The 25,554-nt window shown below is 37.7% G+C and overlaps 1 protein-coding gene across 1 annotated transcript in view; it reads right to left on the bottom strand.

Annotated features, from left to right (window-relative positions):
- Positions 1-4,725: 4,725 nt before the first annotated feature.
- Positions 4,726-25,554, bottom strand: part of LOC122864340 (ectonucleotide pyrophosphatase/phosphodiesterase family member 2) — a 47,290-nt gene continuing 26,461 nt past the window's right edge. Inside the window, exon 25 of the mRNA XM_044171624.1 lies at positions 4,726-6,073. Coding sequence (XP_044027559.1) covers positions 5,903-6,073 — 171 coding nt within the window. The 3' untranslated portion in view covers positions 4,726-5,902. The remainder of the gene's footprint in view (positions 6,074-25,554) is intronic.

Here is a 25,554-nt window from a genome sequence, read left to right as displayed (position 1 = left end):
AGAAAATGGCGAGGGATGTATGAATAGTGTTTGCAAATGTTGGGGGCTGACAAACTTTAAGTGCCGGTAACAGATGAGGCAGGATTGCTTACTTTAGCTGTGGTGAAGTGACGTGGTATGGTGAGGTATGCAAACATAATCAGTGGTATTATTTGTTCAGTACAGTGGTTATCAAGACACTGTGTGGAAACTTCAGGCAGCTTCCCTCAAAGTAATGTGCTTGCGTAAGATGAGACAACAAAAACTGATTGCCTTTGTTGTAAATTCCTGGTCACCTCAGTTCACAAACCTTTTGTTTTCTGTCCTTTCGTGAATCACCTGCTCCGCATTTTATTGATTCTCATACTTTTTGAGAAATGTATTCCCTAGGTTTCTTACTATTCACAAGTGGCCATGTCATTGTGGGGGGAAACACTTGCTTGACATCAGAAAGACAGTGTAACATCTTAATCTGAATGAATTTGGAGTTTAAAGCTGCACTAATCAATAGTTGAAGCATCTTTCAGTTTTTTTTTCTTTTGGAGATTGTCTTTGCATAAGTAGTTTGGCATTACAGCTCATATAATTCCGTAGTTGCTAAGGAAATTCTCACAGTCCAACATCTGCCTCAGAGCCCTGCACCGTCAGGATAAATCTGTGGAGAAAGTGAAAGAGCTGCGCTTGCCACTCCCTCATTACTGACGTGCCCTTGAACAAGGCACTTAACCCAAAACTGCTCCAGTGGAGCTGCTCAGTGGCCAACAAATATGGTTGTACTAGGCTACATCCAGGTGTGCAGCATCCAGGGGTGAATGGGTGTAACGGGTGTGAGTGTGAGCAGGGCCGTCCTGAAAAAAAGATCTTGGCTCTCAGCAATACTTCTCCAATTAAATTAAAGGCTAAAACAATTAAATAAAATTATAACATCACCTGTAATAGATTCTTGTCCATCACCTTGACTGTTACTTCCCACAAAGCGTAACTTTGACATCTAAGTTGATGTTAAACCTTTGCCTCCTTACTTCTGTAACAGAACAGACACACCATTGACAGTTACAAAGTAATATTATGTCTCTTTTTCAAATTCAAATGTATACTCATAGTGGCATAATTGTGAATGAACAGGTAGCCTCATGTACCAATAAAGGGGCGTTGATTTTACCAAATCAAAGTTCAACTGGGAACACTTGTAAGAGCAATCTTCAAAAACAAAAAAAGTAAAAATATGAAAATGTTCTTAAAGGTCCAGTGTGTAGGATTTAGTTGCATCTAGCGGTGAAATTGCAGTTTGCAACCATTTGAATAACGCTCGCCTCGCCCTCCCCTTCCAAGCGTCTAGGAGAAACTACGGCGGCAGCGAAACTCGCGAAAAACATGAACAGTCCTATCTAGAGCCAGTGTTTTTTGTCCGTTCTGGGCTACTGTAGGAACATGGCGGTGCAATATGGCAACCTCCGTAGATAAAAACAGCATATTCTAAGGTAATGAAAACACGATTCTTATTTTCAGGTGATTATACACTAATGAAAACATACTTAAAAATATTATATTCCAATGGCTCCTGCTAAATGTTACACACTGGACCTATAAATGAGGCCCAATGTCTCAACTTTAAAAAAAGAAACATCCAGAACTAGATAAGTGTCAGGTGAAAAATTGGAAAATGTTCCCTGAAATGAGTAATTCTTGGCTCGAGAGTACAAACCTCTGTGTTGAACTTGTGATTCCAAACCCACAGGTATTAATTAATAAAGATTTATTTATAGAGCACTTATCAAAACAAAGTACAAAGTGCTTCACAACAAGAGAAATAAAATACCACAGTGAATAAAATATAAAGAAATAAAATACACAAAAGGATGACATGAAGTTATTAGTGCTGACACAGAATTTCCTATTGGACAGATGAGGACCAGTCTGGTGCAGTGCCAGATATGCCCACCCAGTGCCTCAGTCTATCTAAAAGAATTGAACACATGCCTGCGTCTGCATTCATTTAAAGGTCATTGGTGACTTTGAGAAGGGCTGTTTCAGTGCTGTGGTGTTGACGAAAGCCAGATTGGAACTTTTCAAAGGTATTATTGTTTTCCACAGCAGCAAGAAGCTGCTTGGATACAAGTTTTATAGTATAGTTATCCAGGAGGGTGGGATCACATCGCATTAGTCTGCTCCTGTAAAAGCCTCCACTTTTCTGTTTTCAGTCTGTCCAACAGATGTTAGAATGTGGCTGCAGGGATTTGTTCCTTTCATTGTGGAAAAATATCTCCATAGAAATGTAACCCCAAAGTCATGCGTGATTGGCAGCCATGTTAGATGTGAGGTCATGTCTGACTATAAAATAAGGATTTTACCACATAAATGTTACTTGTGGTGCTGTTATACAGAATTAAAGATGCAGGCAATTATGTCTCCAAAGCCATGAGGTTTGGGTAAAATGTAGGCAGAATTGAAATGATCTCCACACAGGCCTGATTGGTGGAGGTGCTCTCCTCTCTCCACAGAGAAACACTGGAGCTCTGTCAGAGTGACCTTCGGGTTCTTGGTCACCTCCCTGACTAAGGCCCTTCTCCCCCGATCGCTCAGTTTGGAATAAGGCTGTATCATAACAAAATGTGGAATAAGTGAAGTGCTGTGAATACTTTCCGGATGCACTGTATAATGCTATTTCCTTGGAAACTACTAAACGCATAAAAACCCAATTACAACTCAGTACTATCATGTAGCTGAGGTTACCCATAAATAAGTCAAGTCACCCATTTTCAACGAAAACCATGACATTCATTCATTGTCACTGTTGTCTAAGCTAATGTGTCCATGTGATGAGCTGGATTTGTAAACACCTCATTGGTAATTGGTTGCTGATGGGGTAATACTGCTTCTTCAAAATACATGTCATTCACATGAAAACATGAGCAATAGACAGAAAGTGCATGCCAAACATGAAAAAATACAGGTTCTGACTGCTTTTATCGGTGTAGAGTTAGTGTGTAAATGAAAGAAGTCTAATAAGGAATGAGGTGATTGTGGTAACAAACTGAAAATGAGACCAGTGTTGTTGGGCTATTGATGCTGAATTAAAGGAAAAATCTGTTTTACAGCCTGGTTCTTATATTAGTTTCAGCTGTCTTTAGTCAGACAATGGGACCCAATAATTCTGCAGGACACAGCCGGATCACCACAAAGGTGAATGTTAGCTAATATTAACATGAATGTTCATTATAATGTCCATTATAGTCCTCCATTGTATACTTCCATGTTTGACATACCAGACTTACCTTAGTTGGGCATGTACGCAGATTTACAAAGCAAAAGACGATGGACATTTTAGGAATGTTAACCATGAATTTCACTTCCAAATGCTGGTTGAGGTGATGGGACTAAATTGTGGAATTGAAATGGACTGATGTTGTAAACCTGTCTTGTGGTATGCCTGCATTTCTACAACAAAGTTGCTGAGTAAGATGTTATACCAAAGGTATGAAAATAAATCCCAGGTTTTTTGTAATAAAAAAAAGAATCAGCTTCAGTCTCATCAGTGATCTATTTCTATCTTATTACAGTAAATGGGGACACATCTTTTACATTGGATTAATACTGTAACACTAGGTGCTGTTATTATTATGATGCTGCGTAATAAATGTGACATTGTATAAAAATGTACACCTAGATGATCAGCTTAGACAGAGGGAGGGAAAGAGAGATGAGAAGGAGGAGGATGTGAAAACAAAATTGTTGCCGTTGGTGTGTGTGTGTTTTCTCTGTACAGTTCATAGACTGTATATAAAGATGGACGACATGACAGCTCCCCAAAAGTGAAGCCAAAACACCTCGATCGCTCCTTGGTGGCTGGCTGCAGTACAGGTCATAAACCCCGTCCCTCCATGTTAGTGGATGGGACATCAGCCAAACAAAAAAATCAAAGTACATGTCAAACACATTTTGCCCAAAGATGTTTTTGGTCATTTTAGGTTCTTATCACGTTGATGTACGTTCAAGTGTTCGTTTTTCTGATAAGTTTGCTTTTAATTAGTTATTTGATGCTATAAAAAGGGGGCGTCACATCATGATTGACAGCTGAGACCGGCTCGCGATTGAGTCGGCCGGGTGTATGGGCGGGACCTCGATACCGGCTCCAACCCCGATCCCTACTGCGCAGACTCTGGCTCCAAATGACATTAGCAGTGTAAGACGGCAGCGGTTGTATCAGGATATTTTGGCTTCATTTTTGTACAGTGGGAGGAAGTGGAGACACGTTGTCCATCCTTATATACCGTCTATGGCACAGATATGTTCATGTGTGCATCTGGGGTTAGAAATTAAGTGCTATTTCTTTTTCTTGTTTTTGTAACTTATATCCTTTTCGGGGGAAATTCAATTAAACTTGTATGTTGGCAAGGAAGACTTCCATTTGTACCATTTACATTTATCTTTCCCACTGAAACTGTCAGCAGGCCATAAAAAACAGGAAGGAGCTGCCCCAGCCCGCCACTCTGCAGATTGTTTCCCTTTGACCATATTGCTGGATTTACGTGTTATTGACACAGTGGATTGTTTTTGTCAGTATTTTCCTCTCTGTCTGACTGCATTGTATTGACGTTTTATCCAATTTCAGGCCACAGAGCCACATCAAAAACAATAATTCACTTTCTCAGTCATACAGCCTGTGTTAACAAAGGGTAATAGTCATCATATTTGTGTGGAAATCATTCTTAGTAGTCATGAAGGAGGTGAACACCACGAAACAGCTCAGTTTAGGTTTTTCTTGTTACCTGTTTAATGCCACATAGTTTAGGAATTTTTGAAGGGCTCTGGATACTTTCTGACCCTGGTGTACACGAGTCCTGTGTCTATACGAGTATCTGCTACAAGTTTATATGAATATTGCATGTTGTTTTAAAGGACAAGTTTGAAATTTTGGGAAATTTGCTTATTTGGAGTAAACAAAAGAAGATATAAAGTGTTAATTGGTGCTGCTAGGAGGATTTTGTTACCTTTGGACAAGCTGTTTCCCCTTGTTTCCAGTTTTTATGCTAAACTAAGCTAAGCTGCTGCTGACATGCCAGTGGTATCAATCTTCTCATTTAACTCTCAGCAAGAAAGAGAATAAGTGTATTTCCCAAAATCTCAAACTGTTCCTTTACAGAACCATACCAGCAATTTTGCATGTTTTAGACCATTAACTACAAATACTTTACATTGCTGCTGACTATTTTGCAAACCATGCTGTAGACTTTCTGATTTTTGGACGTATTTTTCCAACTTTTCAGGCACTGGCTTCTACTTGTTTCCAGACAGCATGATAATTGAATAGTAATTTAAAGTTAGTTTGAGCGTGGTTTGCTATGAGAAGTCCTCACTCTGTTACCTCACAATAATATTATAACTTTGACAAAAAACAACAGAGACTGTGATCAGCTGATACAATTCATGCAAGTTTCAAGAGTCTACTAATTGATTTTTATGAGTAAGAAAAGACAAAAATGCAAAAATGTTTAAATTCTACAGCATGCAATGGATGGTCAGTAGGAATACAAAGCATACATTAATTATAGTTAAGGAGCTAAAACAATAATGGTCCTTTATGTGTGCATGAGGATGCACTATAAACTATATTTGTGAAATGTGTAGTGGCAGCTGTCGAGAAAGTCCCCCACTCTGCATGATACCTGTGCTAGCTTATTCTTTCTCAGATTTGGTGGATAGTATTGAATATTCCTGTTGTAATCTTCCAAACTACTACTTGCCAAACCGTTCTTTTAATCTTTTCAATTTTCAAAAATGTGTTCCCTTTTCCAAGCACTTCTCGGGCAGTTCCTCAGGAGTGGAACAACGATGCGCCGGTTGTCCAGCGAGCATGCAGTGAAAATGCAGAACTTCTACAAAGGGCTACATCCTGTATGTGTGTGTCTGTCTCTCTGTGCGTCTAGTCGTCACTCTCGAAGGTGTGCAGGTAGGTTTTGAGGCTCAGTGTGCTGGTGTAGGTGAGGTTGGTAGAACGGTAGAGGTCCAGGCCCGTCAGGATCTCCACATCTCGGACTCTGGCTGTATGGAGCTTCAGCAGGTCTTCGACCCACTGCGACTCATCCTCGGCATTCTGCAGAGACACAGACAGGAAGTGGTTATTCACTGTGGATACCGTCATCACCTTTCCTCAAATTTAAAAACAATAAATGAAAGCTCATGTTTCATTAATTTAGACAAAGGGGGGAACATAGGGCTGAAAGTAACGCAGTAATGATTTACTGATGAAACTTTTAATCTATATATGTGAAAAAGAACATTGTAAAAGATTCCCCCCACAAGTTTTCAGAGCCCAAGGTGATAATCTTCAAATTATTTGTTTTGTCCGACATACAGTCAAAAACACAAAGATATTCAATTAACAATGTGTGAAGGTAGGAATGCCAAAATCCTAAGGTTCCTAAGGTTGTGCCGGAGAAATCCATTCTGGGCCCAGTCCTGTTCACTGTTCCTATAAATGAGATTTGTGTGATTGTATGCAGATGATACTTTTTTATATTGTGTTGCCAATTCTGTCCAATTAACAATCAAGAAATTACATATAGATCACACTAACATCCATATCTTCTCTTTGTGTTAAATCTTGAGAGGGTCACAGAATACCAATATGTTGGCATCTAAATTTACATCTAAGTACATTTTGTTTCTGTTGTTCTACTTAACTATTTAACAAGACATTGCTGCCAAAGATCATGTATGATCAGCGAACCCTGCCCTTAATAAATATAGGTTAGATACATAAATTAAATATAATATAGAGAAAAGCATCAAATGCTCACATTTGAGAAGCTAGAAAGAGCTACTGTTTTGCATCTTTGCTACAATTCTGTTTGCCACAAATCTGCATAAACACAAATGTACATTTTAATTGGACCTGACAGAGAATGAGGATGAAAAGGAGGAAACATTATATTCTGAGAGCAGTCCATTTACGGCTAAGTGGGTGTTGAGACCAAAACGAGCCCTGCATTCAAATAATGCAAAGGCGCTGCGTTACTTCATGGAACCAATGAGACAATGAAAAATGATCCAGGAAATCCAATTTGAGAACAATGACCAAACATGGCACAGCAAAAATTTTGCTCATAAGTGCACACATATTTGATTAGCCACCACAGCGTCTTACCGGATGACGTTGCATTGCAGTTTTTTGCCTGAGCCCTCTGTGCTGGCACTCCCAGCTGCATCAGTGGAGTTTGTAAGGACTAAAGGATTCCCATGATTGGTGGGGTTTACTGGTTTGACAAAAACTCAGTTTTAGTGGAGAGAGATCGAATATACACACTTGGGGGTTTTACAGTGATGAGAGAAGTGTGGGATTTTGATATTAACCTTTAACCAAGAGAACAGGTACAGCAGCAGGTCTGTTTATCTGCAGACTGCAGGAATTAAATATGACTAATACACTGTTTGCCATAATGTTACACAATCAGCACCAGGCTCTTGCAAAACAAGTACATGAACTTGTTTATGCATACCAAACTGGGTGTTTATACCTTGGAAAGCTGCCGCACACATTTATTTACAAAGAAAGTAGTGGAAATAATCAGGAGCACATATGAAACAAGGAAGTAAATAATTATTAAGCAATAATTATTAAGCAATAATTATTAAGCAACTATCTTATTGAATCCTCATAAAATCAGCAAGTGCAATTATCAATTGTTATGTAGACAAAAAAATTATGTATCTAATTGCTTAACATTCATTAAATAATTTAATCAAATAACATTTCAATTTCACCGAATATATTTGTTGGTTCCAACTTCTCCAATGTGAGGATTTCCAACTCAGTCTGACAACATTATAAACTGAATTTCAATATGTCAAACTGGTCTTTGTGGGCCTTTTTTTTTTTACATTTTATAGAATAGATGATTAACTGGTTTATTGAAATAATTATTGATGTATTAATTGATAATGAAAATGCAGCCCTAAAATCTAATTTGAATCATTTAGTGCTGCCAACTGCTGTTACACTGCACTCTGTTAAACACCCCATTACCTGCAAAGCAGCTATATTGACAGTTGATAAAAAACAAAAGCTACTCTGACATACAAGTGCTGCCAGGAGCGCCACATACCTAAAAGGTTTGGATTTATGCTTTAAGTATAATAAATAAAATACAGTTAGCTAGCAAAATAATAGAAACGTATTTTATTGTATGACAAAGGCATCTGTTACCATATCCTTTTGTCAGCAAAGTGCAGCTAAATACCACATTTTTTAACAATATTTCCTATTAAAAGCATTCGTATTACCAAATTCTTAGGTAACCAACCACCACATTCTGACTAAACTGGCAGTGTGAAAGCTCCCTCAAGTGCAACCCACTCAGTCTATGGCACGTTCAGTCATGTCATTTGGCACACATAGCACACACCAGACACAAAGGAAGTAGTCAAGGTCCGACAGTCCATATGTTCACGTGATAAAATTGCTCCCTTTCCGGAGCGTCAGTGTTCATCATTGATCGGAAAGAGAGTGACATATCCCTGATGCGTCATTTACACAGATGTACGAAAAGCTAATTTCAAGCCACCCTGCCCTCAGGCTATCGAGAACTAACAGCTGTTTTTCTAATTTAACAATCAGTGATACCTGCAGAGAGCTGTTTTGGAGTGACAATATTTTCATTCATTATTGAACTTCCCAAGTAAAACATAAAACATTTTTCCTTCAGAACGAACAAGATACCTGCTAGTGCAAGTAGAGGTCATCAGTTTGAAGCTGGAACTTTGTTGGCCATGTTTTTTAGTTTGTAAGAAGTCTTAATTTACTCAGAATACCTACGACAGTCTAGGACTAGACAGCTTTGTGCAACTAATGAATTTAAGATTGTCTATCTGAAATCTGACCATATAGCCAAAGTCTATCTTAATGAATCCAACTTTGGCATGGTTAAAATTGAACTATAAAAGAGAAAAAAACAAAAGTGTTAATTAGTGAGCTTTAGAAGTGTGGATTTTGTCCCCTTTGGACAGAGCCAGGCTAGAATGAGTATCGATCATGAGTACTCATTATTGCACTTTTTACTTATTACTTATATTATTACATTGTATTATACCGTATATACTTATCAACCTCTAAATCCACTTTGGTACTTACACTTATTTTAGCTTTAAACTTTATATCCATTATACTTAATTTGTTTTACCTGTATTATAGTTTATTATATTTTGATTTGCTTAGTACTTCTATTCCTTCTATTCTCAAGTGTGCATTGACGTGATAGTGAGCAGCTGTAACGAAATAGTTTCACCTTGGGCATCCATAAAGTATTTCTGATTCTGATTTCTGATTCTGATCTTCTCATCTAACTCTCCAGCCCCAAAGTTCCTCCACCCAAATCAAACTCATGGCATTCTGTAAAGGAAAATAACTAAACAAATGAACGTGAATTAGTTTATTTTTTGGTACTGTGAACTTAATTCAAAACTGTGAACTATGAACGTGAACTAGTTCATTTTAATCTGTGTCAAATGAACTTTGAGCTAGCTCTTGTGAAGTGTAACCTTGCACAACCCTGCAGTACACTACCTGCCCAGCACAAAACCGCAAACAGACACAGTTAGCGACTAGCAGGTGAAGAAAGTCGAACATCTAATAGCTGAAGAGCCATATATTTTTCTCAGGAGTTGATGGAGACCAAATAAGAGCTACGAGAAGATTGAATATTGGTCTTACATTCGTCAGGTGGACACAAACATGACTCCAATGGGATGATGTTGCTACAACTTACAGCTTAATAAGGCGATTAAATGTCAGGGCCGTGTGTCTGTCAGATTGTTTTGGAGTTCCTCTGCCACCTTTCGGTCAAAAATAGATGAATGCATACTTACTTCAACAGAAAACTTGGGAGGTTGTTTTCTTGAAGCAACATCTAGTTCTACTATCTATATTTAGATTTTATTTGTTTATTATTTGAAGCAAGTTTTCTGGACAGATGTTACACAAACTATAAATGATTGTTAAATGAATGACTAATCAGCGTCAAATGACTAGATAAGGATTAATGACAGTTTGTAAAGTTCACACTTCAGTAAGAGCACAACGTCATGGTCTTTAGTGAGCAATAAAAAGTGAGCAATAAAAAGTCACAAGATCAATAATATGAAGTGCCAGCAAAATAAACTTCAGATAGAGGAAAGGTCAGCGTGTAATGCTACTGGTTTCTGCCTTTCCTTGCACTTTTACAGTTCTCAGGGAAATATTATTTGACTTTATACTGTACCTCTTTTTGGCTGTGGTTAAAAGAAGACTGAGGCTTGTAGGTACTTCTCATGGGACACTCATAATTCTAACAATACTTTTTGTACTTAATTATTCCTTACTTCAAAAGTGGAAAAATGGATGACAGAGGAAGTAAAATACTGGTCCTCCTCTTTATTTTTGAATCTTTTAAAATTGAAGCGGCATGGCTAGATAGAGCAATTGTTTAGTAATTGGAAGGTTCCTGGTTTAAACCCCAGCTTGAACCTGGGGACAATTGACAATGGAACACAAAAAACTTTCCAAGTGTGCTGCATTTGGTCTGCACTGAACAATAAGACTGGCTGCATCACTGGCCTTCCCTTGAAAAATGGTTGAATTATTACCAAATTTTCCCATACATTTGAAGAAAACAAACCACACTGTTATTTTTATTGTCATCATCTGTCACAGCAGTGCTTTAACCTCACATATTCTTACACACAGCTGTACGCAAGTGCAAACACATTTACCGTAAACATGAAAGATACTGCTTGCCAGGTGGTTTCCTTCAAATTATATGACATATTGCATTTCCATAGTGTTTGGCTTAATGGGATCCTTTGTTTGATTCTCTTTGTGTGTGTATCCAAAGCTTGGCATATCTTCTCCCTCTGTGCCAAAGAGCTATTGTTGTCCAAAAACACATCAGTGAGCCACACTGTTGCTCTGGGTGACATGTTCCTTCATTACCTTGAACACACACACTGTAGTTTATTCTGACTCAATCCCACATACACCGTCCTGCTGCCCCAAATACTCACTACAGCACCAAATGTGGATTAATCTGCCGCAGAAAATAGTCCCCAACAAATGCACTATTTCCTACTGTTTGTTAAAAAACATAAAACAAAAAGTGACCAGCTTTTTTTAGGAAATTACTAAACCTTTTTTGAAAATGAAACTATAAATTTGTGAGGTGTTTCTACAGATTTACATCTTCAGTGGGAACAAAGCTTGAAGCTGAGAGTCAGGTTAGGAAAGTCAGAAAGTACTGAGAGATGCACTAACATGTTGCTGGTTTTGCTCTTTTCATGGGATTTGTTGACAATAAGAAAAATATATAGAAAAAGTGATTGTCCCCTAAACTTGGGTTCTGCAGCAGGACAATGATCCAAAACACACCAGCAAGTCCACCTCTGAATGGCTGAAGAAGACCTGAATCCTATTGAGATGCTGTGGCATGACCTTAAAAAGGCAGGTCATGATTGAAAACCCTCCAATGTGACTGAACTACAACAATTCTGCAAAGATGAGTCGGCCAAAATTCCTCCACAGCGCTGTAAAAAACTCATTGCAAGTTATTGCAAACGCTTGATTGCAGTTGTTGCTGCTAAGGGTGGCCCAACCAGTTATTAGGTTTAGGGGGCAATCACTTTTTCACACAGGGCCATGTAGGTTTGGATTTTGTTTTCCCTTAATAACAACCTTCATTTAAAAACTGCATTTTGTGTTTACTTGTGTTATCTTTGACTAATATTTAAATTTGTTTGATGATCTGAAACATTTAAATGTGACAAACATACAAAAAAAATAAGAAATCAGGAAGGGGGCAAACACTTTTTCACACCACTGTATATAGATCAATATTTCTGAAACTATAGTGTCTGCATGATTTTCCCAAACTTGAATTTTGCTGGGGACATAAACCTAAACATTGCTCCAGCTAAAACTGGCTACATCATTTCCAGCATCACCCTTGAAAACAACTCGTGTACTCCTCGATAAGGAGGAGCCTTATCTCCATCAACCAGGAACAAGAAGCAGGAAAACTCAAAACAACTCCGGAAAACACACACTCTGACGGGTTGTTCCAACAAGTCATCCGAATAAGATGAACATTGAAATTAACTGCACATTTCTTCTCCGTAAATTCCTAGAATATTGTTTTCATCTGCCCGCAGTGATTTGTAATATTGGTTAAACCTGGGCTCCACTAACAATGACTTATTCATAAAGTGGCACTTAGACCAGATCGATCATGTCTAATGCACCTGCTGCACATATTCCTACACTTCCTGGAACTGAAAGTTGTTTTCTATGCAGCGAAATTAAATCTTACAATTTCAAAACAACTGATTGGTTTAAAAAAAAAAAGAGAGATATACTCACTCTCTCTCTCTGTGTGTGTGTGTGTGTGTATAAAAAATAATTAATGGTCCATAACAATGTAATATTGTGGCTTTTTGAGTTTCAAGTACCTCAATTTTGGTTTGGTTTCTCCATTTAGACATATAAAAGGGCTATTTAATAGGAACACAAAGGATAAATATATATATATATTGTACATATTAAAAACTATAGGCTTGATTTAGGCATTCTCCACAGCAAGCATGCTCAAGCAGGTTATCTGGATGGAAAATCTGATACAACACATGTCTGTGTTGCGATGAAGGATGTCTAAAAGTTTCAGTGTAATCAGGTTGTTTCCACTGTCCATTATGTCTGTTCCTACTGCAGCTCAATGGGTTCACAGCAATGAAAATAACCACTGCAGATGGCACTTTTCCACCCACTGACAACTTTTAACCTGATTTTCAAGTTGGTCTCGAGACAAGGAGATGAAATGCCGTGAGTTCAGGGAAAAACAACAACCTGGGCCAAACCTTCAGCATAATACAACACACCCAGAGATAAACTCCTACTACATCAGATTTCATATCAAAGCCTTTCAAAGAACTGTACGAAGGAAATTTAGCTATAAGAACAAAATACTGCTCAAAAAAGGAAGAGAATAACTGCCATCTGTTATGCTATTCCATGAAATAAGGATACTAGTTGACTTTGACTCCAATATATTCAACAAGACCTTATACAGTACCTGAACGACAAAATAGGTTGTCATTGTCTTCCATATGACCGCCTGCCTATATGGTTAAAGTTTGGTTAGTTTTAGGCATGGTTGTAGTCTTGCTTAAGAGAAACCAACGTTGAGTGTTGGTAGGAAACAGGATGCAAACTGTGATGTCCGATGTCAAATTCAGACAATTTGTACATCAGACCACCTTTCTTACAAGTTTTGTGACACTATAATAATGTTGTGCAAAATAAATTGCGCTGATCCTGAGACTTTAATGAAAGTACTTCATAAACAAACAAACGAGAGAAAAAAGGAGAGACTAGAGGGAAATAAAGAACACATAGACACACTTCTGCATATGTAGCTAGCTTACAGCTAACATCTGTACTGTTGGTACATTGGCTGCTAAACACATCTTGGCTTAGCATGTTAGCATGCTAACATTTGCTAATTAGCACTAAACAGAAACTCCAGCTGAGGCTGATGGGAATGCCGTGAGTTTTTCAGGTATTTGATCATAAAGCAAAGTATTGGACAAATGTGATTTTCACCTGATGAAAAGTCAGAGGATGACCAAAGTTATTACAATTCATCCTGAGGGGGAAATAAATATATGTACCAAATTTCATGGTAACATCCAATAGTTGTTGAGCTATTTCAGGAAAATACACAAATGTCAACCTGCAGGTGATGAAAAGTCATTAAGATACATCATCTGGGAACCATGAATGTGTACACAACAACCATCCAACATCTGTCAAGGCATTTCAGTCTGGACCAAAGTGATGGACTGACCAACCAACTGTCAGATATTGCCATCTGTAGGGCCACACAGCTAGCGAGACTAAAAACCAAGTATCTTGTCTGTAACCTAAAGCTGAAATATATATCATCCTATGCGAAAACAATTGTTCCAAATGCTAGCTTGGGGCAGATAAAACGGACAGAAAACATGGAGGGAAGGACAGGATGAGGGGGCTTTCCAGCTGCAGCTGCAGCTACTGGCATTATTATGTTACCCTGTAATGACGTTAGTTCCTGTGAGTACAGACATTACTTGTCTTTTGAGAAAGCAAAACAAAGGCACAAGAAGATAGTGGGCTATTTCCTGATCAAAATGAAATCTAGACTTGATATGATAATGAAACTGGTTATTATGACAATACAAGCAACAAGACTGACGCTCTAACAGCCCCATGAGAGAATGGCTTACTTTCATTTGCACAGGATTCCCAGACACTTCCCTCTACAGTGATTCATTTTTCAGCCAGGGATTCAAATAAAATAAACAATTTATGGTCAAAAGACAACCAGCAAAAACTAATTTTAGGACTTTTGATAATCTCATGAAACAAACTAATCACATTTTAATTCATCATTCAAATAACTTGCCACAATGTATTCATTTATTTACTTATTTTCCACGACTTTTATGACTAGATGTGCCAAAAAGGCCTGAGTTTTTTATGGTCCAAGAAACAAATAAAAAATAAATAATAATACATTTAGGATTACATATGCATATTACATATTATCACAGAGTTTTAGATTGCCTCTAGGTTAAAAATGTGCATATTTGTGTATCAAAAGTAATGACTTGTATTAAAATGTTTATTTTCCATTTGTATATTTTGGTTTTCACATGATGATGTTAAGCAATTTGGAATATTTGTTTCCAAATTGTTTGCGTTGATCTGATGCTGTAGGCAGGGGAAACTCACTGTGGGTCACCGTGATCCATGACTGCGTGATACCACACAAAGTTTCTGTTACAGAGCCTCAAACAAAAGCTTCAAGTCAAAGAACAAACATTTTGACAAAAGTTTTCCCAGAACTTAAAATTCAACACCCACACACTGTACACACATGAGACTTTCCTGTTACATCTACATGCCACCATCACTGGAAAAGTTCAGGACTGAAAACAGCTGTTAACCTGATGCACTTATCTTTACAAGCAGTTACACGCACAGACACCTACACAGAATGAAGATGGTATTTCACTTGAGTGAGACATGCATGGGACATCTTTGTTTTCATTGGTTAGATTCAGACTGAGCTTTTAGTTTTAGTCTGAGCAGCAGTGTTTGTGACTGTGTCCTGCAGGATGTGTCTAGCTGTGCTGCAGCTGTGCTGCTGTCGAATGCCATTTTATTCAATATTAAATAAATAAATACATAAATAAATAAATAAATAAATATGCCTATGAAATCATTCATTCTGAAATAAATTAATGACATTAAATATATCAGTAAATAACATATAAATGAGTCAATTTAGTTCAATAAATAAATAGGTTTTTATTTAAAGGATGCTTTTCAAATAATTTCATAATGCCACATTTATTCATTTGAGTTTGACCACACGACAGGGAATACAGTACCAAGGGTTCTTGCCGGGTCTAGCTTCTGGTACCCTTGGCATCCTGCTCTGCCTCAACTCTCTGTGATTTATGGAGTTTCCTAGGTCAACACTACGCGCTAGCTAACGTCACTTGTCGTCCGTCTAATGTCGAGCACTGCAGGTTTTAATAGCATCCATACAATGTACTGTACTCTTTGATTGGAATAAAATGTATTTACCTAATGTCTTTTGGTGTAAGGATGACAGAAATGTCCTTTTATGGTAAGTGTTGTGCACGGTAAGTGCAATATAGGGCCCCTATAATTATTAAATGATGGGGGGAAAAAAGGGTTATTTTCATTTTTAGCTAGCCATATCCAGAGATTACCATAGATAACATTACATGAATCACCAGTGCACAAAGTAACCTAAATCTATAGCTAATGTATAACTATATGTAGCAAAATGAATTCATTACTCTATCACGAAAGATTCATCACTTGATATGACCGAGTCAGTGCAGGTGACAAGTGGATGAATCAAACCTAGTAAAAAGCATAAAATACAAATGTAAAATACCAGAGAAAGAAGTTAGATATATATATATCCATCCATCCATCCATTTTCTATTTTTGGAGCCTATCCCAGTTTTTTTTTTCGCAGAGGCGAACACAGACACAGACAAGGACAGACAACACACTCACTCACACATTCATTCCAATTTAGAGTTATCAATTAACCTACACATGCATGTCTTTGATCAGAACCCGGAGGACATGACCCAGATATTGTGTGATGTTGGTCCGGTCCGGGAATCGAACCCATATGCCGCTCTGCCACCGTGTGCACATATTTATATATATATATATTTTTATTTTTTTTATTTTTTTTTTTTTTCCCAATGTCGATCAGATGAGATACATAAATATGCACATTTTTCATCTAGAGTAATCTAAAACTCTTTGACATAGTTGATTTTTAACCTTTGATCTAAAAAAAAACAAAAAAACAAAAAAACAGTTATATTAAGTAATAAAACTTCTTTAAAAAAGATTATGGTTTTGGTTGAGTATTGATAAAGTCAATGCATCCTGTAAGGTTTGATGGCCCCATAGTTGTGAATGTGTGTGAATTGTTTCGGTCTATATGTGTTTGGGCAGGAAAACATGAAAAACAAGCCAGTTCCCATTCATCTTCAATGAGAAGGGGGTAATCCGTCATGTGGAGCCATGATGAGATAGGCAGCTAGTGGAGGGCAGAGTTGAAATATGTGTAAAATCATGGTGCAGTAACCAATCACACCTGACATCCCTCATATATTTATATTGTAAATACATGTAATTTGCAACTTATTATTGCACTCCTGAAGTAACAATCAGATACAGTTCCTGCAGTAAAATGAAGCTTTGGCAAAAGTCCGATGGAAGATATTTTTTATTCCTCTGTGGGTGAATTCCTGCTATTTCTTTCTCCATCACTCCTGCTATTTTTAGGTAGATATCTGGTAAACTCACTTCTTCTTCTTTCTAACCCAACTGACGCTGACTCACATTTATCAGACTTAGCACAGCTCCCCCTGGAGACACTAAAGGCTAAACAAAACAGGGTACCACTCATAAAAACATTGCTTTGTAGTGCTACTAGTGGTCAGTAACTCCACAAGGTACTTAAAGTACTTTATTCCTCTATTCAGTTTAAAAGCAGTACCCCTCTACTCAGATTTAACTTCCTACTTTATGAGCTTAATTTAAATCATCTTTTAGCTCTTTGTTGCATTAAAACCTTTTAATGCATTTTTATACTAACTTTTGAGGGGCAAAACCTCAACAAAAAATTTAAACTTTTGTTAGGTGTGACAATATTTCATGCATTTTAATCTTTGTTCCCAAAGACACATTACACATGCTGTGGAAGGGTTATGAGCACACACACACTGCAACATTTACTCAACCGTCAGGTGACAAATTGTCAAATATTATAACTATAATTACTCTGCAGCGGAATAATCCGAGTTGCATTTTTTTATATCTAAGAGATGGATGAATAAGTATTTATTTTCGGGCATGACTCATACTAGACTAAGTGACAAAGATGACTAAGCAGCATATTGTTAACCCTGAAAAATTTCACATTTTTGTTACAATCACAATTTCACAATAACACATTTTATCAATATGTGTTTTTTTACTAGGCAAAAGTATTTCTTTCTGCTGGCAGGGGACTCCTTAACTGGTGAAAGACCTCGCGAAAACAGGTCTACTTCTTCCATTAATGTTCCTGGACTTCTAAGAAAGTCATTGAGCCTTTTTACAAGTAGAGTTTGTAAACAGGATTCTCTACAGAGCACATTACATTTAAACATCTTTGCAGTCGTGCCTTGAGAGCATCCACCTGACCCTCAAATGGATCTGATGGCTTCCCGGAGCCTCCATCAGACCCTGTGGTCCTGTGCTTCCTAGCAGAGCGGATGGTGCGGCACATTCATTTCCCAGACACAACTAATATATACAAGCATCTTCCATTTCATAAACTCCAACGGTGTTTCCCCTGTGGTGCAGGATTTTTGTTGTCTGGACTGTTTAAGAAAATGGCAGCAATTCAGCTCAGTTAGGGAAGATTGCAACCCCCCCCGCAATCGACAGAGACCTCAGACTTCTCTCTCTCATTTCCTTATGGTACAGTCATACAACCAGAAACTCAACTATTCTTAGCTGCTTCCTTTTACTAGAAGTTCCTTATCCTATGTTTAGAAGTATAAAGGGGCCAGTGTGCTGCTTCAAAACTGTTTGATCAAATAACTTTGGAAACCCCCTCCTCCCACATCTTTCCGATGTCAAATTAGGGGGTGCTGTGATCAACCAATGTGTGCCGTGGTCGGATGGACGAGTTCTTATCGAGCATAACCCAAACCCAAGGCCCTTTACTTGTTTATCATATCTCATGTATTGTTTAGACTCTACAGTTTTTAAAAGATTTGGTGCAATTTAAACATCTCCCCTATAACAGATCTGAGCTCCCCTGAAAGCTACAAAAATTCATGATAAATAGAAATGAAATAGAAATGTAATCAAATAAAAAATGTTCAGTCAGTTTGACTGTTTTAAGTGTGGCTCTGTGCAGCTGACTTCTGCAATCTTCTGTCAATAATGCAAATACCATGAAGGACCAAGACATGTGGCCGGGTGTGTTAATATGCAGAGCGGTAGCTAGCTAGCTGTGTGCACATCCCCATATTTAGCAAACAGATTTAATGAATATTTGAATACAAAATATTTGCATATACAGTATATACACTAAACATTTTCAAATATTTAATGTGTATCGTTTTTGTGATTTCTGCAAGTTTTTTCCAAACTATTTTAGTTTAAATAATGTACTGGAGTATTTCAAATACCTACATAACACACCCCTTTAGCTTGAACACACCTGCTTCACAAATTAAAATGTATTCAAATTCAACCCCTTCTTTCAGTCCAGAAGTTTTCGCAGCTGGCTGCGTGCTGCTTTTGTATTGTATTGGTGTAACTGTGTGTAATTACGGTGTGTGGATTTGATAAATCAGATTACAGCAGTGTCTCAGTAATTCACCCGGGCTGCAACATGGAGATGTTATCTGACAAGAATGAACATGTCGTAGCCACCTTTCTACACTCCCCGCCACCTTGCCGGCATGAGCAATAAGCATGCACTTAACTATAGTACTTGAGTAAATGTACTTACTTTTCCATCACTGGCTAATTGGTTGTTGTTGTTTACATGCATGTGTGCACACAAACAAAATATAAATTAAAATACTGAATTAAACACTTTTAGATTAAGTGGTGATGATTGCAGAAAGGAAATATGAAGATAGGATTAGAGAATAGTGTAACAAAATGCACAGAATAGAGAGAGCAAATGAACCTAATGAGTAATATTTATGTTCAACTGACATCATTGATTGTGAATGGGTGTGTTTTTAGCTAGCTATCCACAAGTACCTCAGCATGTAGGGCTAACGTTGCACTGCTCTATGCGATAAGATGACACCCTCAAGAAAAGTCACGTATTAAGCTAAGATAGCTAATATGTGCTAACGTCAATGTCCGTTTTTTCCACACTAACTGGCAACTATACCACTTGATACCAACGTCGTTATACTATTGGCTCACAAGCCTCGTTAGAAGCAGGATCCAAATGTCGGACATCTAACACAGAGATAAACAAAACATTCATTTGGGACCCGTCAAAATCTTTAAAATGATTCATTCACAATCATAATTTTTTAAGAAAAGTGATACTTTCATTCCGCACCTTTCTAAAAGCTCTGTGGATGTATTTTTTTAATATTCATCTACATAATGTAATCAATATAACCTCTAAGTACATTTAGTTAATAATACTTTTACTTGAGGAATATTTTCAGTGCAGGACTTTTAGTGGAGTATTTCTACAGTGCGGTATTGCTACTTTTACTTAAAGATACAATATGTAACTTTTCTGCATTAAAATGTCCAAAAATGACTAGACCTATGATACATTTTGTTGAGTTGTGTATTATGTACATTATACCAAATGTTTCAAACTATTTTCAAACCTAGAGCAAGCTGTAATTTGAATCAAGAACTAGTGGCATTGAGGTGATATCTACAGGACACAGCAGCGGGGTTTAGACCATAACACTGATATATAGAGGGGGAAAAAGGTGAAAAACGGTGTGATCATCAAAAGTCCAACTAGACTTTTAATGATAAAACAAACACACTCTGTATTGTACCACTAGTATTTCTGAATTCTTTATTTGGCAATTAGTGATATCTTTAGCTAAAATGAAAACTAATAGGCCTAAATGTGAAACCAATTTATCATTTACCAAGAAAAAAAATGAAAGCAATATAATGCGAAGTTCCTGTGTGGGGCGGGCCATCTTATAAAGAAACTTCAACATACATGCAGTTCAGCTGCAGTTTAGTAACAAGCACAGGTTTCTAAAATGTACCTAAACTAGTCAGATGATAAATTACACAACAGTCCCCCACATTCAATTCCTTGTGACCCACTCCTTGTGACATGCTGATGTTGGTGCTTCTTTGCGAAACTGACTGACTCATAAATTCTTCTATATGGCTGTATCACTGGAAGGTTTATGTATAAGCAAGAGAGTATAGTATCACAATGAGTCATTTTTGAAGTCCTTTCTATGTGATGGCCTACATGCCTCAACCTGCTCCGATGGCAACAGCAGACAGGGAAACTGTAAATATTGACAGCAGTCAGCTGGATTCAGTGACATGGAAACCCCTGGTGTCCTAGATACAAGATCAGAACAATGCTATGAGCTGTTTTGAACAAGAAAACATTGAAGTTTGAGCTAAAAATGCTAATTGTAAAGTGTAGATTCCGCTTCGGTTTCTAATTTTTAAGGACTAGTTTGACATTTTGGGAATAGCCTAAAGGCTGTATTTTTCATCCGGAGTTGTCGCACGTTAAAAATAAATACATCCTCACTTTGTTTCAATCACGTTTACACACAGACTCTATTATAATATTAATAACAGATGAAAGTTTCGAACAGGTTTGATTTTCTGTGTTTTCTTCACATGCTGAAATATCTAAAATCATATAAAGATTGTTATAGAAAATTAACTGATGAGCGAACAAACGTGTGTGTGTGTGTCCGTCCCTACATACTGCCAGCCACTGTTCAGATCAATTGGATTGTGGTCTTCTTTTCAATGTGCGGTTCCAGTATTGCAGCATATCAAACTGGACCACTGACATCCTAATATAGACCTGGACAAGATCCTGATCCTGATTCTGATTCCTGTGTCTACTTTCAAGCAGTGAGAGAACCACAAAATCCTCCTCATTGCTTGACAATTCCATTACGTCTCGTATCGTGAATCTTCGCAATGAATAGAATAATAAAACGCATCGGACTCAGTGTGCAAGGTTTCTGTGCGTAACGACATATCGGATGACGGATTTAAAAGGTTCAATATGTAATTCCTGGCCACATGCTCCAGACAAATAGGGGGGCATCATTTCACCTCCTCCCCCTCTGTCTCAGCCAGCAGTAAAGTTTACAAGAATGTGCCAAAGTGGAAAACTAAGCTAGCAGTTAGACTACATAAAGACAGCTTTCGCTTTAGCCGAGCTAGCGTGCTGTGTACATAGAGAGACTGCGGACAGAGCAGATGAAAATCTCGCTTTCTACATGTTTTTGCTTGTTGAACAGGTGTATTGATGAAGTATTAGCTTTTTTACTTGCAAAGGTGTCTCCACCGCAGGCAGGGAACTGGCTGCAGCGCTGCGGACACACCAAAACTTTAAAAAGTACTGATAAAAGAACCGGTAACATCCGAGCTTATCAATACTACAGTCAGATGAAGTGGTGGCAGGAGACAGATAGAGGTAGCAGAGGAACGAGAGGTTGAGGAGTGCGAGGGAGAGCAGTCGGCTAACTAAGTGCAGTAGCATAAAGAGCTCGGAGCCAGTGTTGCCAACTTTTTTCCCCCCAATGAAAGTAGTTAGCTCTACCTCCAAAAGTTGCCAGATGACGTCATACGCTCATTTGCATGTCGATGATATCATCATGCATTCATTTGCATACATCTTAGTGCAGTGAGGGAGAGATCACCTTAATTTAAGACATAAAACGTAGATGGAGAAATCTTTGGCCAAATAATCACAAACTCACTATGGGGACATCATGTATTTGTAGATTTTGTAAATGTATTTTTTTTACTTCAAAAGGGAGGGAAGAGGGAGAAGATCAAACGAACAATTTACATATTTACAACATTTAGTAGCATCTGAATCCAGAGAGAAAGAGTGAGAGAGAAGCACAGACGAAGTATTTACATATTTACAAACTATAACATCCTAATCCAGAGAAGAGAGACACTGTTGGCAGAGGAGCTGCAGCGTGCATGGGAATGAATTACAATATATTTGAATATATTTCTCGCCTTTTCCCTGAGTTGCTAAATTTGTCGCTAGTCACTTTTTAGAAATAAAGTCACTAAGAGGGTCTGAAAAGCCGTTAAATCTAGTGACAAAGTCGCCAGTTGGCAACACTGCTCAGGGCAGCTGTACTTCTTCGTCTGAGGGCAGAATGGATGCCAGTGACTCACTATTGCCTCTTGAGGCACAAGTGGTATTACAACACAGGCTGCACCGGGCCGGGGCTAGTGGTTTAGCGTGCTTATTTCAGTAGATATCTCTGCAACACAATACATAGACGTCTTTGACATGACATCAGAACTGTTATTTCTTCACATTCTGTTGATCATGTTCATTTTTTGAATATTTAAAACTACAATTCTGGCCAAATCTTACACATTGTCCCTTTAAAAAACACATACGAATAATACGGACGTGTGTGCAAAGGCCTTAGCACATATTTGTGTTCGTGTGGAGCGTGAGATGAGATGATCGATACATGTCTGTCGGAAGTATGGAGCCGGAGTCGATTGGCTCAGCTTGGCTGTGTATAAAGTACATAGTTAATAGCATTTAATTTCCTGTAAAACCACAAATTGTTGTTTTTGCATGTTGGTTGTGTACATATCGAACAAACAAGATACAATAAGTTCATTAGTGAGCTTAAGAGGCGTGTTTTTGAACTTTGGAGAGAGCCAGGCTAACTGTTTTAACCTGCTTCCATTCTTGATGCTAAGCTAGGCTAATCGCCTCCTGAGTAAAAAAAAAAAACAGTTGTATCATGTTTTTTTAAATCTGTACACAAACCAACATACAAAAAACAAGCGTTTTTACAGGAAATTACATGCAGTTAATCATTACTTTCCCCTTTCAGTCTTCAGTCAACAAAAGTGATTAAGCATATTTTTCAAAATGTCGAACTATTCCTTTAACTTCTTAGCATGAACTATAACAACAAATCATTAAAGGAATAGTTCAACATATTGTGAAATATAAATGTGACTAGACTTAAATGTTCAGATTGATTCAACTCTCATATCTGTATCGTAAATATCAAGCCAGGAGACGGTTATCTTAGCTTAGTATAAAAACTGGAAACATTGAGAATCAGAACCTTTAAAGCTCACTAATTAACATGTCATATCTTGTTTGTTAAATTCATACAAAAACCAAAATGTAACAATGACAAGTGGTTTGTGGTTTGATGGGGGCTTACATGCTGGAACTATTTTGGGGGGTTTTCAGAACAGCTATTTCCCACTTCTTCCAGTCTTTACGCTAAGCTAGGCTAATCACAGACGTGAGAGTGGTATTGATCTTCTCAAAAAAATGTGAACCGACTCCTAACAATGCAGTGAAATATAGTCACTGAGATCTAGGGTTTCACTTCTCAAACAAATATTAGAATTGAAATATTCCTTAATATCTGTTCTGACTAATCTAGCAGTATGACTACCTCAGTATGACTCAGAGGGTGATTCATGTTGAAAGCATCCTCTCTTCAAAATTTCATTGTCTGTCAAAATAAAAAGCTTCTTGGTATTGTTTTCAGAATCCATGAGGAGCTTATCTGTGTCCACAATCTGAGTAAAACTAGTTGGACTAGTCACGTTCTGTGAAAATGAAAATACATCAGGGGGGAAGCAGGCTGTGCTTGTATTTGGGGATTTGTTACTAGGCATTAAGATATTTTTGACTTCATGGGAAATGGAGTTTCCACTCAAAATAGAAAACATAAATATGGCTGGGGTAGAAGAAAGGGAGTTCCCTTAGTCTTACGCACATAATCACATTGCCTGTGTCCTGACCTTTGAATCTGCCCACTCCACCGAGTTGACTGATTCTGAAAATGAAAATTGAGTATAATGAGTTGACCCGTGTCTGATATTAGGCCAATAATCACATGCTGTCGCCTACAGATTATGCTGTTTTTAAAGATTTACACATTCTTCGAGGAACCAATGGGCCTGGAGCTGAGAGCCATAGAAGTCAGAAAGTATTGAGAGACAGACTAACACATTGTTGCTTTTGGTCTTTATGGGATTTGTTGACAAGAAGAGAAATATAATATCGCCAGCCTTATCCTTTAAGGAAATTCTGTATTAATAGATTTATAGGCAAATAAAACCACTAAGATTACATTATTGCTGGTGACAGGTAACAGCCTGTTTCATTTTCATAAATGAGTTTTCACTTGTAAAACTTGAACATCTCAATCCATACCATGTCTGTATCTAAAGACAGATGCAGAGAATTCTCTTAATGTTTGCCAAAAATAAATAAATCTGTGCTGTGTTTAAAGTCATAAAACAACATTTTAAAAATAGCTGTAATTTTAAGTAAAAAGAACTGAGGGGTTTTCAAGATGCTGAAACCTTTCAGGTGATTAGGTCTGTTAGCCAATCAAAAACAGACAGCACAATATCTGTTCAGTTTGGCTTTTTTGCCTTTGTGCCTGAGAAAAAACATGCTTATGTAAGGGCTCGCTTTTACTTTTTCATTCCATATGTATACATTACATATAAATGACACAACACAGTTACGGCAGCAGAGCACAAGTATGTTGACTGTTGAGGTTCAAATACTTCATCTATCATGACATTTACACTGTGAAAGCTTTTCTGTTTGCTAACTGCAATGGTTGTCCCTTAAAATGGAGCTACAGTTTAAATTAGTGTGTACATATTTGCAATGCACGTGTAAACATGCACAGTATATTCATCACCTTGCGGTAGCACTTGCAGGGCCACACGGACGCTTCTGCAAAAAGAAACGGATTCATAAACGACAAACGTTTTTTAGTTCCTGTAAACAGCGAAAGATTCCTGCGTTTTCCCTCTCGGAGCCAAAATAAATGTCTGTAAAGAAATCTAGGTTAAATCCCACAACACCTCAGGAATGAAACTAAAGAGTCACAGAAATGTCCCAACTGGTAAGTACTGGTAATGTGAATAGGGGACACTCCCATTTGACAGTTCACATGCCTGTTCACAAATCATGTCAGTTTTGGATTGGTTGTAATGCTCTCTGTCTCTACCAAAACACAAATAAGCCTTGATACCAGTTAGAAAATGACAGAGAGAGACTGAACTGAAAATGAACTTACTCTGTATTTCATTGTTGTTATTTACTAAATTTTAAAAAATCTAGATGAACCTCTCAGCAACACAGATTTCATGTACCGCCATTGCTGGCAGGTGGTAATGACGGACCGGTTACCTCTGGTACTGATGAC

Source organism: Siniperca chuatsi, linkage group LG17 (genome assembly GCF_020085105.1).
Source record: "Siniperca chuatsi isolate FFG_IHB_CAS linkage group LG17, ASM2008510v1, whole genome shotgun sequence".
NCBI lineage: Eukaryota > Metazoa > Chordata > Actinopteri > Centrarchiformes > Sinipercidae > Siniperca > Siniperca chuatsi.
Note: the sequence above shows the minus strand (reverse complement) of the source record. Positions and strands in the feature narration are given on the sequence as shown.